This window comes from Vipera ursinii (genome assembly GCF_947247035.1).
Source record: "Vipera ursinii genome assembly, chromosome: 4".
NCBI lineage: Eukaryota > Metazoa > Chordata > Lepidosauria > Squamata > Viperidae > Vipera > Vipera ursinii.
In genome coordinates, this window is record NC_139514.1 from 61669328 (window position 1) to 61689481 (window position 20154).

Consider the following 20154-nt stretch of genomic DNA (forward strand, 5'->3'; position numbering starts at 1 on the left):
GCGGCCCTCAATGAAATTGAGTTTGACACCCCTGTCCTAGATTCACGGCTCACTCTGGAAGATCACATAGTGGCTGTGACTAGGGGGGCTTTCGCCCAGGTTCGCCTGGTGCGCCAGTTGCGGCCCTATCTAAGCCGGGATGACTTATGCACGGTCACTCACGCGCTCGTGACCTCTCGTCTAGACTACTGCAACGCTCTCTACATGGGGCTGCCCTTGAGGACCACCCGGAGGCTCCAACTGGTACAGAATGCAGCCGCGAGAGTTGTGTTGGGAGTCTCCTGATACTCCCATGTCACACCTCTGCTCCGTGAGCTGCATTGGTTGCCAGTTGTCTTCCGGGTGAGATTCAAGGTACTAGTAATGGTGTTTAAGGCCCTACATGGCAGGGGTCCGGAGTACCTTAGGGAACACCTGCTGCCGGCATCAACTTCCCTTTGCCCTGTACATTCCCACAGAGAGGGCCTCCTCAGGGTGCCAACGATCAGAGAATGTCGATTGGTGGCCCCCAGGGGGAGATCCTTCTCTGTGGGCGCCCCGGAGCTATGGAATCAGTTACCGGTTGAGCTCCAGATGGCGCCCGATCTTCGCTCCTTTCGTCGCGATCTAAAGACATTCTTATTCGAACAAGCCGACCTGGCCTGATGGGGGATTGGTGGGGGTTTTTATTGTTATTTTAATATTTGTATTTACTGTTTTTAGTGGGCATATATTTAATTCGTTTTTAACTTTTGTAACTTTGTATTTTTATTCTTGCCCTGTTCACCGCCCTGAGTCCTTCGGGAGAAGGGCGGTATATAAATATTATTAAATAAATAAATAAATAAATATAGAATTAAATTTTATTGCCATGTAAAATGACTACAACACAGTTTATTTAAAAAATGGCAAAACAAACAACTGATGTGAAAAGTTTGCAAAAAACAACAACACCCTAATAAAAATCTATTGCTGAAATATTGCTTTCAGACTACTTCAGGAGAAGATGTCCGTGACTTTGCCAAGGTATTAAAAAATAAATTCCGAACAAAAAGATACTTTGCAAAACACCCGAGAATGGGTTATTTGCCTGTACAAACAGTGTTGGAGGGAGACAACATGGAAACGTGAGTGAAGCATATTAATAATATCTCATTTGATGAGTTCTGAGCTTCCCAATTGGCACTGCTCCCTATACTTCCTGACTACATAACATCTTTTTCATTTCTTTCATATTTGTTTATTTTGTTCAAAGGAAAAAGCAAGCTGACATCTTGGTTGCTATTCTTGCTTTTTATCACCTGAAAAATCCTACATTAATTTAAATTGTTAACAAAATAAAAATATATGTTGTCTTAATGATTGCTTGGCAATTCTTCCAAATATCTGTTCTTTATAGTTGAGTGCATAGAAATGAAAATGCACTTTTTTCCTCTTGATGCGGAGAAAATATTAATGTTTAAATTCAAATTCACAAACCTGTCCCTTGTAATCTTATCAGATTAATAGAAAAATTTATCTGCTAGTTACTAAAACTTGTTTAATGGGAATTGCACTGCAGCTTGCTATCTTTCTATTTTTCTCTCTTAATATTTCCTTTCTCATGTTTTGGCTGCTTTCATGGACATTCATGTTAGTCTATTGGATTTTCTTGATTTTGGGTTTTGTTTTGTTTTTTAACCTTCTGTAATTATTTTGCTGCTAAGTTTTTTCTGCCTCTCTCTTCACCTCCTCATTTTTTGTCTTGCAGTCCTGTTACTCTGATCAACTTCTGGCCAGTAGATTCTGCGTGAGTACTTTTGCTAAAGTGTCCTGCTACTGCTGCTGCTGTTGCATTCTGTCACTTTTGTTTTTAGTTTTAGTTCAATTTTTTTCCATATGTCCATTTCCATCCTCCATTTCCCTCTTAATGTTTCTGACAGAAAAAGAGACAAGTCCATTCCAAGTTAGTAGAAACAACAGGTTTGAATGGATTTTACAAAATTGTGTACACAATATATATATTTGTGTAAATTTTTAAATTGCTAACAAAGAATTAAGGGAGACTAATATGCATTTCAAACTTATTAGTTTTCATCAGTCAGCCATACCCTTCTGAGATTCCCAGGTTCGAATCTCAGAAGGGTATGGCTGACTGATGAAAACTAATAAGTTTGAAATGCATATCAGTCTCCCTTAATTCTTTGTTAGCAATTTAAAAATTTACACACACACACACACACACACACACGTGTGTGTGTGTGTGTCTGTGTGTGTGTGTGTGTGTGAAATAAGCACTTTTGGTTGCAAAACTGGGAATTTTGAGATGCAGTTATACATTTTTGAAAAATTCTTCTACAGAGGCTAAAATGGCTTATTTTCACTTGAATTATGTTGACTTTTAGAAGTAAGTGGCTATTTTTCTTTTTAATCTTTATGAAGTAAGTAATGGAGAATATGAAAAAAATATGCTTTTTATGCAGGAATAGGTACCTAATGCTTTAAAATATTTGTGCTAGTTAATTCATAAAGTCTGTCAATTAACCAAAAGGAAGCCTAAAACTAATCTACAAATAATATTTAAATTTGTATAACTTCTAATATTTGGTTTGCAAGTAATACTTATTAAAATGAGTAGCATTAAAATTATACTGTTTAGTATAATATACTAAATTATGCTAAGTATACTAAAGAAGTGTTATGCATATGAAACATAGGTTATGGTAAAGACTAACTCCACCTGATTAAGAGACTAATAGTTTCTTTGCTGCTTTGTATTTGAAGTATTGGATTGCATGAATGTTGGTATATACAACTACATTATTGTGTCTGCAATAGATTTCTTGCTATATGTGCAACAATACAAGGGACATAAAAAGTAGTTTTGACTGGCCTTACTAATCAGACTTAAAGCATAGGGACTAGGACTGGGTTCATCCTATTCAGCAGTATTGCACAATATTTCCTTACAAGAATTTCAGTAGTAGATGACATAACACCCCTCAATCTTGATCTTAGGAAAGGGATCTGAATTATCATGAAATTGCATACACGATCCCCATCCATTCCTTTTGGTCTAAAGAAGGCTGTCTGTCATGTTTGCCCTGTGCAATGCTTCCACGATAACCCAAAACCTATTATCTAATAACACTTTTTAAAATTAACATCATAAATTCATGAATGCAGCCTAATTTCTTGATAGACAGACAGACAGAGTTTTGACCATTGTGTGCAATAGTTTATATCACTTTAATATGGTTTGTAATCTAGAGCAGAGGTTCCCAGCCTTTTGGGCACCAGGGACCAGTTCTGTGGAGAAAAGTTTTTCTGTGGACTGGAGAGTACGTGGGTTCATGTGCTGCCTGTATCCCAGGGATGGGGCTTTGCTTGTTTCTGCGGACCAGTTGCACCGGTCCATGGACCAGAGGTTGGGGACCCCTAATCTAGAGGCTATAAAGTTTTACAGTCAGTGATAATAAATCGAGCATGAAATTCAAAAGTGTGCTAAGCTTCAAAATATTATTCCGTTCAATTGAGAGTTAGCCATATGCTACTCTAAGCCTGGGAGACAGTGGGTAAAGGCAGTAAGACTCCTTAGCAAAACTCAGAGGCTAAATTGGAATAAATAAAATAAAATAAAATAAAAAAATAAATAAATTGACAAAACAAGTGCCATCAGAGATTTTTTTTTAAATTGAGAAATTAGTACAGCTTTATAATATGTAAAAAAGCAAATCTTACACAAATATGAGGCATGCAATAAAACAAACTTAACACTTTGCATCTCTTAGTATAAATGGCTTGTATCACTTGATAATATTTTTAGAACTATTTTATCATACAGCCAATAATGGAATATATGGTGCACGTTATTATTAAAACTGAATTTTTCTTTTAAAACATAATATTTTAAAATAGGTTGATTATTCAGTTTCTGTGGATAATCAAAGGATTTTCAATATCAAATAATAAACATCATTGCCTGAATCCTTTTGGAATTTCATAAATTGGCATGAATTCCTTTTGAAAACTGTATGACATCTTCACTACCTAGGTGTCTGTCATGCTTGGGATTATTTCTCTCCTTCTTACCTAATCAGGATTTGTCATTTTAGAACAAGACTCTGTTTTCATTTATAATCTCCATAGAGTTTCAACAAATGGAGATATCTTCCAGAGTTTCTCCTTTGCTTTCTGTGACCCTTCTAGAATTATTTTGTGGATTAACAGTGCTCTTAAGATTTGGCTAATAAAACAAAGTCCATAAGAACTATTCTTTTCTCTTGATATATATATGTCCTAGAAAGAATATCAGGAATTGATAAGTTTTTGCTCAGTCTATACATCAATTGTAATCAATGTTTCTATTAAGTTACTAGTCCTCTTTGGATTATTATAGAAGCAATATATAAAAATCTGTAGTTCTGGGTTGTTGTTTTTAACCTGTTTTCACTGTTTTTCCATAAATTAGTTCATGGAATCTTATGCTCCATATTCTATTGGTAGTATTTTTGCTCAGTACTCGGTAATGTTTCAGAAATACATATAACAACAAACCTTCTTGCAACGATATAGTTCTTAATCTTGAAGCAGCAGAACATCTGATATAGTGACTGGTTCTTTCACACTGAAGTTCTTCCAGATTCATGTTTTTTAATTTTGATTTCACCTATTTAGTCTTCACTGTCTTAAGCTAATAGCTGGCTCAATAGTGATACCATACAGTAGTTTCATACTTAGAAATGTTGCTATCTCTTCATGTCTTTGCTAGATGTGGCTAGTCCAAAATATTTAGAGAAAGCATTTGAACTTCTGTTTAGTTGGAATTGGTTTTTACCTGCTGAACAGCTACAATATGTCTTAGAACAAATTTGCATTTTCTTTTATTTATTTTCAGTTTCTCTCTCAGTATCATCTAGACCTCATTCTAGTCAATCATTATATTCTTTTATGTCTGGTTGTAGCCTTCATCATATCTGTAAATGTCTGATTTCATCTGTTGGATCATCTCCTTTGTTCACCTCTTTAGCAATAATCTTACCAATCTGTACCAAATCTTTTGCCTTCTATCTAAAACAGCAGGAAATCTTCCATTGACAGTAGGCTCTAAACAGTTATTCCTGCTAATATGCTGTTTTTATTTTATTCTACAGTGAGCAATTGAAAATTGTTCATATTTGGGCTCTTTAAGAGCTGTATCCTCAACAGCTATTAATTTGATCCACTCTGTAGGTCAGTATTGGGGAACCTGTGCCCACCCCCACCCCCTGAAAACTGATGAATTACATCTTCCAGCACCCCTTATCTTTGGCCATGCTGGCTGGGACTGTGAGAGTTGTAGTTCAGCAACATATGGAGGGCTACTGGTTCCTCATCCCTGCTGTAGATTCTTCTACATTGACTCTCACATTATATTCTTCTTTATTTTATTTTATCCCTTAGTGGCACTGGAATTTTCTCAGATGCATGAATTACAGGTGGTACTTGTGGATTCATTTTCATGGAATATTACTCTGGTAAGAAAATTAGGCATTAAAGCAAATTTTGTAATTTGTATCACCATCCCATTGATCTTCTTGACCTATTTCTATTGTTACCATTTTTATTTTTATTTATTAGATTTATATCCTGCTTGTAGATTTATATTTTGCTCAAGATGGTGTGTTTGTGCCAAACTGAAATTAATAATAAAAAGATCCAGTTTCAATATTGAATTGTGCGCCTACTAATATTTTAACTGTAACTCAGAATATCTTTGCAAGACAGTGTTGTTATCTTAATTATTTAAAAAAAAATCTTTCCAGATCTACTCCTTGAATCCTGATTACCATATGGACACATCTATGAGGTTTTTGTCAGAAATATCATTTGCCTTTTTCTTGGATTTTTTTTTTGTTCTTTTACTTTTCAATCCAGCATATAAATTCCTTCAAAGTAGTATTCGGATCCAGTCTGCCAGGGGCTACCCTCTGTTTAATAAAAGGATTTTTCTTGCATTTCTTTTCAAGTATGGTTCAAGTTCTTAATTTTGTATCCCAATCAAATTAAAAGGGTCAGTATTTCATCATGGTTTCAAAACATCACACTATCTTTTTTGTTTATGTATTTCAATTTTTCCAACATACTGAAAAAAGTCTAGCTAGTTTTCAGTCAAAAATACGTCATGTAAAATGAAATCCTAAGTATAATACCATAAAAACTATTCCATATACATAAAAAGGGATAAACTAAAATCAGAGATAAAACTTAAAATCAACTTCCAATACCCATACTATAAGAACAAGAGAGAGGAGGAATTTAGTCACCTGTAGTCCAGCAAAACGCATTAGTCTTGCTATAGTGCCTTCCTAACACCAACATAGAGACAGTCTGGGTAACTCTCTTCCAAAAGGACTAAGGAACACAAAGAAGGCATTTTCTCACATAGTCTTTACTGTCTTGCTGTAATACATACAGAATTATGCTGAGGATGTCATATAATCAGTGCTTTTAAAAAAAAAAGGTGCCAGAACTCAGAGATGCTGTCACTGGAAGCGATGCCGGTGTCTTGCTACGGCATCGCCGCCCGTTCTTTGCACCCCCACCCCTGCAGCTCAGAGCCACATGCCACAGGGATTCCCCTCCCCACAGCCACTGTGGGGATTCCTTCCCCCGCAGTTGCACGCCACGGCCTGTGCTGAGCCTCCACCCGGAGCTGCTCCAAACCCCAACCCAGAGCTGTATTCCTCATGGCAGAGGTCTCCGGCGCCAAACAGCTGATGGCCTCTGGCACCGGCACTCATTCACTTACTGCCCCGTCGCTTCCAAATGCAGTAAGTGAGTGAGCGAGCAAGTGACATTTGGAATTGTTTGGAAGCGAAGGGGCAGTAAGTGAGTGAGCAAGCAAAAGGCCTTTGAAAGAGACGGAGTGAGTGGGGAGAGACTGAACGAGGTGCCTTTGAAAGAGACGGAGGAGTGAGTGAGAGCCACTGGAGGCTTTTGTGAGCAAAGTGTAAGTGAGGGGGGGGCTTTTGCGAGCGAAGGGTGAGAGAAAAAGGGAAAAGTGAGGGGGAGAAGGGAAAAAAGAAAAGGCACTGACTTCTGGCTTCCTCTGTTACAGGAGTAGAAGGAAGCATTAACATTGAACCTCAACTTTTTGCTTTTCTATAATATTATAAACTAGCCATTTCTATAACAGTAAATGAATCTAACCAATGAAACCCAAAATACCCCTGCATGTATGCAGGTATCCTTAGGGTGCCATAGTTATGGATGAGAAATATTGGTTGCAAAGTTGGCATTTCTGGATGTAATACAGATATTTTGGACTTATTTTTGTTTCTTTGCATGTTTGATATTTTTAAAAAGGCATATGCTACTGACTATGCTTATGCACATATGTAACATCTTTTGCTACGATACATGACCACTGCTTGTCCAGAATGTGAAAAGTGAAAGATTGTGACTAAACAAAATGTTAATGTACAGATAATACCACCAGAAATTATTTTAGCCTTTTTAATAAATGTTATTGATGTTAAGCTCACCATGGAAAACATCAAATATTGTTATGTATATACTAGGTTATTTAAAGACTGAAGTGCAACATAACTAGATTCTAAATAATCTATTTTTCAAAACACACAACAGTCCAAACAGTAAAAGTAAAGTCCAAATTAAGAATGTTTCATTCTTAAGAATTGTTTAATTTAAAGTGGTTTAGTTGTAATAGATGGTTATAGATTCAAAATAGTTTTCAAGAGTATTTACAAAAGGTACTATTTTTTCTAGCATCAGCTAAATTAGACATATTAAATTGAGAAAAATGTTTCTCATTTCTTTCCTGTTACCTTTATTGATTTCATTGCAGAGATGTTAACATAGGAAATAGATTATTTTATCTAATTTTACCTTCCAAAAGACAGAAGCAGATGAAAAATGTGAGGTTCTTTCCTGTTGGCTTTTTTGAATTAGCTGTTTTAGATTCTAAAAGTTTAGTTCCTAAAGAAGTAACCTTGTAAATAATTTTAATGTCCTCCTCTAGTGCAGGGTAGGCAACCTTGGCTCTTTTATGACTCAAAGACTTCAACTCTCAGAATTCCTGAGCCAGCATGGATCAGCTTGGAAACCTCTCTCTTTCCCCACAGCGTGGCTGGCTCAGGATTTCTGGAAGTCCACGTGTCATAAAAAAGAGCCAAGATTGCCTATCCTTGCAATAGGCTTTCGAAAACCAATAGAGGGAGCTTTTTTTTTCTTCAAAAAAAGGTGCCGGAATGCCATTCTAAGCGTTCTATGAGAAAAAAAGCCCTGACAAAAGTTGTGAAAAATATCTTTTTGTTTAGAAATTGGATAATTCTTATCTATATCACTGTTTCTCTATAATCTGTTAGTTTGAACTTATGGCCCATTTTATGCAATTCATGTAAAAGATTCATCCCCATTATCACTGAATTAGACCAGCAGCAATTTGTTTCTCACACTGTTTCTTAAATTTAAAAGGTGCTGATTTTCTGATAAGTTGGATTCATAAGTCAATAATAAAGTAGGCTTATTAGGGTTTACTAGAGATCTCCATTGCTTCTAGCACTTAGAAAACTATGGTAGTCCATTGGTACTACCAAGAGGAACCCCAGTTGCTTGATTATTAATTCCATTCTGTATTGCCATGAAATCATTACTTAATAAGAGACACGTCGGTCATATCTGCTTTTATCCTTAATGCCTTTTTTAATCTAATTGTCGTAAGTGAAATTCTTAATGTAAAAATATTGCCCTTGTCCTTTACTCTATCATGATCCCATCCTATTTTTGCCATGAACACCAATTTTTCTGAAGCCTTTTGGTGGTCTATTTTTTACTTCACTCTTTTTTCTTTCTCTTCTGGCAGTGTTGACATTTTGTTTTAGAGAAAATAAAATGGTGAAATATGTGTATTAAAACTAATTCAAAATAACTGCCATTCTAAATTTTTCAGGCTAGTATTCTCTATTACTCCTATCATTCTTACCACTTTTGGGTAATTTTTTTAAAAATGTACGTTTAAAAATTAATTTTGAATTCATTTATTAATTCACAAGTGTAGAAAATAAAAATAGGTAGATGTAGACCAATGGAAACCAATTTCCAATTTTTTTAAGGAAGCAGATGTGTAAACAAACCAAGATAGCAAAACTTAGTGATGGTCATTACAACAAAAGGAAAGTAAAACTTCAAAAGGTAAATTAGGTAAATTAGGTAAATATTTAGAGATGGCTATGAAGGTAATGGATTTATATCCCACTTGTCATAGATTTATATCCCACTTGTCATAGATGCTTGGGCACAAAGCTTATTAATAAACTTTATTGAATATGTTTAGTACAGAGTTTTAAATGATCCAACCAAAATGTCATAAATGCCAGTTAGCAGTAATTGTTTAAAAACACTAACTAATAATATAAATATATTTGAAGTGTATATATGTAAATATGAGTAATTTCTTATACAGTAAGAACCTATGTCAGTATAGATTGAATGGAAATAGAGAAATAAATTCACAAATAAAAATTCTAAGAAAACAAAACTAATTGATTGAAAAAGGTTTGAAAATGTTTTTAGAATGCCACTCATCAGTAGTTTAAAAGCGTCTATTTTTTTACGATGAATTACTTCATACAATAAAGAAAAGATAAATTGAACTGTTTTCCCATAACAGACCCATTTTACAGCAACTTTTAACATAAAAGTATAGATAATTTCTGCTTTATTTCAAGAAAAATGAATTGTTTATTTTTAGAAGCATTTTCCCCCTCTTTTTTCTGTTCGCCAGTTGAAAAACAGTACCTTACATTTACACAGTATGGAGAACTAACATAAAAAATAACACTGAATTAAGTTGTTCATGGTAATAGCTTGAATAAAAAAGTAATACTCATACCTGAACAGTTCTCCCACTAAAAACCACTGCAGGGTTTTGTTACATTGAAACAAAGTTTTAGTCAAAGCTCTAGTCAAAGATTGATTGCAGTAACAGTGAAAAGAAAAACCAGCTGTAAGAATTTATTAATTCATCAAACTACCGTATTTTCCGGCGTATAAGATGACTTTTTAACCCATGAAAATCATCTCAAAAGTTGGGGGGGTCGTCTTATACGCCCAGTCGTCTTATACGCCGGAAAATAGTACATAAATCAATCGAGCGCCCCCGTTCTTGCAAAGCAACTTCAAGCCTCCTTAGTCCAATCCCCCCTCCAACGTGACTCTCCCTTCCCACCCCCAAGAGCCTCTCAGCCCCTTCCCCTCCCCCTTGCAAACGCCAGACCCCGGGAGCTCTTGCGTCTATTCCAAAGGGTGGGTGAAAGGAAAAGCCCCTTTCGGCTCTGGCTTGGCTGCAAGTCAGCGAGCCCAGGAAGGCACGCCCTCTCCTCTCACTGTGGAGGAAGCAGGGCAGGCTGGCGTCTGGTGGGAGCCGGCAGGGCAGTCCTGCACATGCGTGCACTCCCCGGCTCCTAAGGAGTCCTCGGGGATGCTGCCTCAAGAGGGAAGAGCGTCGGGCGGGAGCCGGCAGGGCAGTTCTGCACACACGCGCACTCCCCGGCTGCTAAGGAGCGCTCCTTAGCAGCCGGGGAGTGCGCGCGTGGGCAGGACTGCCCTGCCGGCTCCCGCCCGACGCCAGATGGCTCCGCCGATGCTGCCTCAAGAGGGAAGAGCGTGAGGCGCCTGCCATGGCTCCCCGAGGACTCCTTAGGAGCCGGGGAGCGCGTGCGTGCGCAGGACTGCCCTGCTGGCTCCCGCCAGATGCCAGCCTTCCCTGCTTCCTCCACAGTGAGAGGGGAGGGCGTGCCGTCCCAGGCTCGCTGATTTTGCGGCATATAAGACGAAAAATCTTGAAAATCATCTCAAAAGTTGGGGTCGTCTTATACGCCCAGTCGTCTTATACGCCGGAAAATACAGTAATGAAATGGAATACTGTCCTCAGTAGCAGTCAGGTTAAAAAAAGCTAGGAAAAATAACTCACATGAACCTTGTCAGGGAAAGTGGATTAAAAAAAGATATCCATTTTCTGAAAAGCAAAAATATGGCTCTTGTAGGTGCATATGCTTAGGGACAGTTTTATTTATCTAATATTACTATAATTGTTTTTTGTTGTTCTGGAAAAGACTATTCAAATAGGAATTTCATCATGACTTGAAGCATCAGGACCCTAAAACTAATATATTTAGTACGTGACGTTTACTGATCGCTATGTTCTCTACTATAACTCAAAGTGCTGCCTAATAATATAGTTAACAGATATATATCACATAATAATATTGAAAGTTTATGATCTTGTGGCGCTGCATTACTAGCTGTCTTAGACCACATGCAGCTTGTGGGCTGTGAGTTGGATACTTCTGCTTTAAGCAATACTCTATCAATAATCAGAGTTTGAAGGATTCATTTAGGTTGTCAGTACAATCCTCTGCACAGTAAAAAGGTATTCAAATTAAAACATTTGGAAGTAGGGCCTCCTAGCCTTTGCTTGAATACTTGCAAAGATGGGGTGCCTCTCTCTGGACAGTTGGTTCCATTGTCCAATATTCTTACAGTTAGGACTGAATTTCCCTAATGTTTTATTAAAATGAACCTTACTCTATCTTAATCATTATCCGTGTCCTTTACTCTGGAACTAGAGAGAGCACCTAACTTTTTTTCTGTGATGTACCCTGCAAGGTGTTTGTAGATGGTTGTTACTTTCTTCCTCAGTTGACTTTTTAAAAAGCTTACTAAGGCATAGCTAGTGTTGTACTTTCTTCTCAGAGATTAGTTTCTACATTTCTGGTCACCTTTGTTCTCCAACAGACTCTGATTTCTCTGAATCCTTCATGTAATATTCAGAATTTGACATAGTGCTTGAGGTGAGGCCAGACCAAATCTAAATAGAGTGAAACAAATGCTGTAAATATTGGAAGTTATATTTTTGGGGATAAACTCTAAAATTTCATTTTCCATTTTAGCACAGTATCAGCTTCTTTTTGCAATCCATACTACTATTCCACAACTATTCCAAAACAGTTTTCACAAGTACTATTACAAAGCCTAGGTATCATCCATCCTCTCTACCTGTGGACTTTGCACTTACGTTTATTAAATATTATTCTGTTAGTTTCAACCACTTAATCTTTTTTTAACATCTTGGGTTTGTTTTGAATTTTATTTCTTCTAAGATATTAACTATCCCATTTAAATCTGTAAATTGTAAATTTATAATTATAAATTTATAAATTGTAAGACAGTCTGGCAAGCATTCCTTCCACCACTCCATCAAAGTCCTTAATGAAAATACTTAGGACTAAGCACAATATTCTTCTTGATCATGAGTCCTATTGTACACAGGCTACATTAAATATTTCAATAACTCTTGGAAATTGTCCTAATTTCTTTTCAGAACTCTCTTTGTGCCAGTCTGTTGCAAATCCACATTTCTTGTAGAGAGCTGTTTCACTTTCCTCTCTTGAGCCATCTTGCTGTGGCATAGTTAAAACAATTCATTGCCACTGTATCTAGCTTTACTACCAGTGGATTGCTCACTGCAATTTTCTAGTCAACTTCTATAGGTCTTGCTTTATAATTCACTATAAAGTCAATCCTTCTATTTTAAGCAATCAGAAGCCCCCATTTTGGATATTCAACTGCAGATTTGTCATATATAAGTTTTGGAAATTTGAGGGTAGGGAATAAGTTCAGTTATTCAAGCAATTAAGACACTGCCTGTGAATTGGAGTATTGATTTTTCTTTGGGCCCTTCAAGGTGCATCAGCAGGAAGGTGATATGATATTATCCATTTTAAATTCATCATCTTATCTCCCGTACTAGATAGAACAACTTATTGTGTGTTTCTAAATATCCACGATGAACCCAAAAAGCAAGCTACTTTGCATTGCCTTTTTATGAAATGGAATAAACATATGCCAACCCAGTGATGCCCTCGACGTGATGTCCCGTTGCCTGGAGGCGGTCCAGGTTTGGATGGGGAGAAACAGGCTTCGTCTCAACCCTGCCAAGACTGAGTGGCTGTGCATACCAGCATCTCGGGTTAACCAGTTTGCTCCATCATTAATGATGGGGGGTGAGGTGTTACCCCCCGTTGATAGGGCTCGCAACTTGGGCGTCCTCCTGGATTCACGGCTCAGCTTTGAAGATCATATAGGAGCCATGACCAGGGGGGCTTTTGCCCAGGTTCGCCTGGTGCGCCATCTGGACCGAGATGCCCTACGCACAGTCACCCGTGTGCTCGTGACCTCCCTGCTAGACTACTGCAATGCTCTCTACATGGGGTTGCCCTTGAGGACCACTCGGATACTTCAACTGGTGCAGAATGCAGCTGCGCGAGTTGTGATGGGGGTTTCCCGATACTCCCATGTAACACCTCTTCTCTGCGAGCTGCATTGGCTTCCGGTTGCCCTCCGAGTGAGATTCAAGGTGCTGGTGATGACCTATAAAGCCCTAAATGGCTTGGGTCCGGATTATCTGAGGGAGCACCTGCTGCCGGCATCACCTTCCCATCGTCCTGTGCGCTCCCACAGGGAGGGCCTTCTTAGGGTACTGCCGGTGAAGGATTGCCGGCGGGTGACTCCCAGAGAGAGGGCCTTCTCTATGGGTGCGCCTGCCCTTTGGAACCAACTTCTGATGGAACTTAGGACTGCCTCCGACTTCCGCTCATTCCGCCGGGACCTGAAAACTTGGCTCTTTGAGCTGTCGGGCCTAGACTGAGGGGTTTTAATTGGATCTTAATGTTTTAACTTTTTAAACTTTGGGCTTTAAATTTAATTATTTGTTTTAATTTTTTTAACTTTTGTATGGTATGATTTTAATTGCCCTGTAAACCGCCCTGAGTCCTACAGGAATAGGGCAGTATATAAGTCAAATAAATAAATAAATAAATAAATAAATAAATAAATAAATAAATAAATAAATAAATAAATAAATAAATAAATAAATAAATAAATAAATAAATAAATAAATAAATAAATAAATAAACAAACAAACAAACATTTTTTTCTTTTCTCCTGAAAGATGTGTACAGATTAGTTGCAATTCAAAGATTTGCAAGCTGACTTCTCTGACCTCATAAATCTCTTTTTCTTCATTGTAGGAAAGCATTGCTTAGTTCTTAATGGCTTTCTTTTCATTCTAAGGGTCCCTTTATTGGGGTAGTTGACACAAATTAGAAAATAATTACTATAGCTTGTGGTATTAGATCAGGAGAACAAGGTCTTTGTATAATATGGATTGAAAAAAGAAATGTCTTGCGAATTGGGAAAAAGATAACTTGTTTGAAATATTTCATGGGAAACAGAACTGGCATAACATTCTGAAAAATTTAAATATTTTAGCACACCTAGCTTGAAAAACAACACAGGTTGCAAATAATCATGTTCTTAGAATCAGTAAAGCTTGCCAGTATAAGGCCAGTAACACAAGAGCATTTTTCTTTCTAAAAAAAACTAGTGTTTATTAATCAATTATTAATCAGTGTTTTCTGCCTTGTAGGCCTGCTTCGTCCCCTCAGCTTTCACATGATGATACGCATTCACGCATTGAGCATTATGCTAGCAGGTATGAGATCAGGTGGCTTGCTAGGCAAATTTTTCTTGAAACATTTATATTTTTTTTAAAAAGTAAATCATTATCATAACCACTATTGCTCAGATGTTAAGAAATGAAGTTACCGGTAGTCTCATTTCAGGTTCCTAAGATTTATGGTATATATGTTTATTAATTGCTATGCATATTTACTAATTTCTACTAATCAGCTTACTAACTAATCTGCATGTAGAATTACTGCATGATGTTTAGAATGTATGTTAAGTAATTGAAAATAGGGAATGAAGGACACATGGTTTTATTTACATCTAATCTGCTTTTGTTCAAAACATATTATGTGGTGTTTTTTTCTGGAAATATACTTTGGTATATACTACTGGGCGACCATGTAGTACAAAATAATAATTTACACCCAGTATCCAATCCTCAATACATAGGTCATAATTTATAAACTTTAATTCAGCTTCTGATAAAGAGGAGATTGAACTGTTAAAAATATAAAACTATGCTAGACTCACAACTTTTAGAAAGTTAGTACCTCAAATATTACAACATAATTGGCTAAGTTATATCACTATTTTTTATACATTCATAGATACAGCAAAAATAATGCTTCATTTTATTGCCAAGAAAAGAGCTGAAATTTTCACATTTCATGTGTGTTGATTGAAATCCTACACAATAATGAGTGTTTGTCTGTTGAACGTATTCCAGGATTTCATCATAATGATATTTTTGTTCTCGATTTTAATTAGGAGGGTTCAGTGAATTTTAAGATGTTTTCCTTTCTTCATAGGCTAGCAGAAATGGAGAACACCAATGGAACATATATGAACGATAGCATTTCTCCTAATGAGAGCATGTGAGTTTGCCTCTGAGAAATTATAGGAAATTTAACATATGCATGCTTTCAGGTTTATGTAGTTAAGTTCGTAAGCAAAAACATTATTCACAGTATATATCTAGAAAGCTACATAGCTAATAACTCCAGGTGGCATGGGTCCAGAATACTTCGGGGACCACCTGCTGCTGGCGTCGACTCCCCTCCGCCCTGTGCGTTCCCACAGAGAGGGCCTCCTCAGGGTGCCTCCAGTCAGAGAATGTCGGCTGGTGGCCCCCAGGGGGAGGGCCTTCTCTGTGGGCACCCCGGCTCTGTGGAATCAACTGCCGGTTGAGCTCCGGATGGCACCGGATCTCCGCTCCTTCCGGCGCGGGTTAAAGACCCATTTATTTGAACAAGCTGGCCTGGCCTGATGGGGAGTTACTTAGGGTTTTAATATTTATATATATTTTTTATTGTTTTTACTTTGGGCAATAATTTAATTCTTTTTTAACTTTTGTATTTTTGTAGTTTTATGATATGCCCTGTTCACCGCCCTGAGTCCTTCGGGAGAAGGGCGGTATAAAAATTTAATAAAACCTAAACCTAAAACCTATTAGTTGCCAGACACTATTGAAGGTAATATTTGAAACTTAACGTCACATTTTTATGTAAAAATACATTAAAGGGGAAACAAAAATGTCATTTTTGTAACTATTTTTGACATGTATTTTTTGTTTCCCTTTTAAAGTTTAACAGACATCAGAGTTTAAAAAAACAGTCTTTGATCAAATGTAGAAATTCTGATGATTTTCATGAAGCCACAAATAAGACTGGAATAGCTGCTGATTAAGATCCTTCATCAAAGCTGCTCCGAAGCTCAGGACAGAGGACTAAACAAGATTCTAAATACTGATCAATCTTTAATGTAATTATTTGTTTAAAAAGTCAGATACATATATTTGTTTCTATTTCTGGTGAAATCACCTTCACTATACAATTATTACAACTTTTAATCATATCAAGATAGTATTATCGGCTTCCGGGTTGCGCACGCGGTGCTTCCGGACGTGCAGGAAGAGTCCGCTCCCTGCCGTCCAATCTTTGTTTTTGGGAGGACCCTGAAAGGGTCAAAAATCGCCTTGAAGGAGCGACTACTGTGAGGAGGCTCTTCCTGTGATCATGGAAGGGCAGCAGCCCTCCGCTTGAATCCGGAGCAGCTCCTTTGGCCCGAAGAAGAGACCGGCCATTAAGATGGCCGATCATTAAGCCTCTCCCTGCCGAAAGCCAAAAGCATTATCTAGCACTAAGAAGCAATGGAGGAACTGGGTGAGACTTTACTTTTCTTATTTCCCTAATCACATTCCTGTGAAACTTTTTTGAAAATTGCCTCCCCCTCCTTTGAAAGAATGGCGATTATATGCTTGGGGAACAAATTTTAAAGCCTTAAAAGAAAATCAAGTAATTCAGCAAAGAAATTAAGCAATTTTATCTTTACCTACTAAAAAGCTCCTATTTTTTGGTGGGGATCTATTACCCTATTTTCTCTTTAAGCGGTGAATTAAGGAAAAAAAATATGGACTAATGCTATAAAAGTGTTATATTAATTTGGAAAAAAAATTACATCGCATTCCATATGCTATTGATGACATCTTGTCGCAAAATGTGGTACAGCAAGTAAATTTTTTCTCTACTGTGAGAGCTGACTAAACATAAGTGTGGGAACACCTGGCACTGAAAACAACTCTTTTGGAGGTGGATAATCTTTAACTCTTATTACAATAGCCTCCATGGAAGATTTAGCTGCAAACAACAACGAAATGAATGAATATATCCCACCACTTAACTACAAACTGATACTGGACACGATTTTGGCAATGACAGAGCAAATTAAAGCCAAACTGCAAGAAAAATCTGACAATTTAAAGCCACCAAATCAAACTATGACCTTAAATGAGGAACTGATAATCCAAAAGCAAATTGATGAAGTGGAAACTAACACTAAAATAGGAGACTTCAAAGAACAACAAATGCAACCTACAGAGAACCCTAAAGTCCAAATTTCATTGTTAACTACAAAACTTACAACTCAAAAAGCAATAGCACTCGAAGAAAGCAACATTAAGAGTGAAGACATTAAAGGCCTTCAAATAGACTATATTGAGAATTCAGCTAATCAAACGACCACAACACCAGCTACTACTTTCTATGTTACCCAGATGGAATTGGAAGAAGAAAAAGACCTGACTGGTCTAATGACAACTATATTACATCAATCATCAAAAATTGAACTCTTAAAGCAAAACTTCAATGATTACAAAGGGGACATTTTCTTTCCAAAACTGACATTTGGATGCCCTCCCTGGATGCAAATAAGGGATATAGGAAGAAAGGGAGAAACATTTGAGAATTTAAAGATGCCAAAAGGGAAGCCTGATTGGCACAAAAGGAAGGCAAGAGTTATATTTAAAAAATTGAACTTGTTTCTTCTTTGGGATTCCTAAGGATAGAGTTTAAAAATATCTCTTAATGGATTAAGGGGAATCTCTAAAAAATATAACTGATTTTACATTTAGGTTTTAGATCTGTAAGGGAAATCAAAATTAAACTTCTAGAATACAATTCTGAACTATATTAGAGAATTTGGAATGATATAATGAAAGATAGTATTTTAACAATTGATGAATGGTTAAGACGACATACAGAATATATTAGTTGTAATGATATAGACAGAAACTCAGCTTGTATTTAACTTTTAAAGTAAAGATGGTTATTAGAATCGATATATTAGATCTTTAAAGGAAAACAGAATTAAGCTTTTAGAAGATAATTTTGTACTATAGAATCTACAATTTTATAACAAAAGATAGTATTTTAATAATTGTTGAATGGTTAAGACAAAAAATATTTTTCTAATAATTGGTGATTTGTTAAGATGAAAACTAGACTTTACTTTACATAAAGATGGCCAATCATTAAGCTACTCCCTGCCGAAAGCCAAAGCACTACCTAGCACTAAGAAGCAATCTGGAGGACCTGAGTGAGCTTTTACCTTTCTTATTCCCTAGCCATCTTCCTGTGGGACTTTCCTGAAAATCTCTTTCCCCATTTTTTTAGAAAATGGCCAATATCTACTTTGGGAACAAATCTTAAAGCCTCAAAGCTACAAAAGAACTTTAATTAATTCAGCAAAGAAATTAAGTAATTTCATCTGCATTTACTAAAAAGCTTCTATTTGTTGCTGGGAATCCACTACCCTATCTTTTCTCTAAGCTGTGAATTAAGGAAAAAATTTGGACTAATTCTACAAAAGTTCTTTATTAATTTGGAAAAAGAAAAGAAAATTCCTACATTGCATGTTATATGTTACTGATGCCATCTTGTGGCGAAACCTGGTAAAGCAAGTAAATTTCCTTTTTTGTTGTGAGAGCTGACTGAATAACATAGCTGTCTTTGACACTAAGATAAGGGTGGCAACACCTGGCATTGAATACAACTCTACAGGTGGTGGAAAATCTTTCACTATTATTAAAACAGCCTCCATGGAAGATTTAACTGCAAACAACAATGAAATGGATGAATACATCCCACCACTTGATTATAAACTGATATTGGACATGATTTTGGCAATGATAGAGCAAATTAAAGCCAAATTGCAAGAAAAATCTGAAAACTTAAAACCACCAAATCAAATTTTGACTTTAAATGAGGAAACGATAACCCAAAATTAAATAAAAGAAGTGGAAACTAACACTAAAATAGGAGATTTCAAAGAACAACAAAAGCAAACTATGGAAGACCTTAAAGTCCAAATGTTAATGGCAACTACAAAACTTATAACCCAAAAAGCAGCAGCATCTGAAGAAAACAACACCAAGAGTGAAGACACCAAAGGTCTTCAAATACAATATATTGAGAATTCAGTTAATCAAAGGACAATCATAATACCAGCTACTACTTTCTACCTAACCCAGACAGAATTGGAAGAACAAAAAGATTTGACTGATTTAATGACAACTATATTATATCAACCATCAAAAACTGAATTATCAAGGAAAGGAAAGGAAAAGGAAAGGAAAACAAATGTAAGCTTTTAGAATATAACTCCAAACTATATTTTAGAACTTGGAATGACATATCAAAAGATAGTATTTTAATAATTGATATACGGTCAAAATGACTTATAGAATATTTAGTGGTTACTTTTGAACCATAGTATAGAATCCAGAATTTTATATATAAAAGATAGTATTTTAATAACTGTTGAATGGTTAAGGCAAAAAACATATTTCTAATAACTGGTGATTTCTTAAGATGAAAATTAGACTTTAATGGTAAAACATTAGAATGCTTTGTAATGAACAATATATGTTTTGTAGACAAAAGAACTATTCTTTATGGAAATAGGGAATTGTGGGTTACCCAAAAGTTAAGCTTTTTCCTATATACTATAGGTCACTCTAGAATATCCTACTGCAATTAGATAAAATTCAAAAACAGGATATTGATATGTATTACTGAAAATATATTTTAAGTTTTGTTGATTGACTAAGTTACAACTAGAAATGTACTAACTTGCCTATTTTGACTATGTAATAACTAAGGGAAGTAGAGAGGGCATCTCTGTTGATGTAACCTGAACTATTTACAACTGGTTATTTCTTATTTTAACTACCCAACCTCCATATTGTTTCACAATGTATTTGTAAATATTAAAAATCAATAAAACTTGTTTAGAAAAAAAAGATGAAAAATAGACTTTACTGATAAAACATAAAAATGTTTTGTAATGAACAATGTAAGTTTTGTAGACAAGTGAATTATTTTTTAT

General features: G+C 36.2%; 1 protein-coding gene across 10 annotated transcripts in view; it reads left to right on the forward strand.

Annotated features, from left to right (window-relative positions):
- Nucleotides 1-20154, forward strand: part of DMD (dystrophin) — a 906062-nt gene that overhangs the window by 858567 nt on the left and 27341 nt on the right. For 6 of the 10 annotated variants that reach the window (XM_083362891.1, XM_083362889.1, XM_083362892.1 and 3 more), the window contains 4 exons: nt 970-1106; nt 1730-1768; nt 14450-14515; nt 15300-15365. In XM_083362891.1, the coding sequence (XP_083219017.1) occupies nt 970-1106; nt 1730-1768; nt 14450-14515; nt 15300-15365 (308 nt within the window). Of the gene's footprint in view, nt 1-969; nt 1107-1729; nt 1769-5400; nt 6113-14449; nt 14516-15299; nt 15366-20154 lie in introns of those variants that run through there. The other 4 variants (XM_083362893.1, XM_083362897.1, XR_014492555.1 and 1 more) reach the window with 3 other exon arrangements.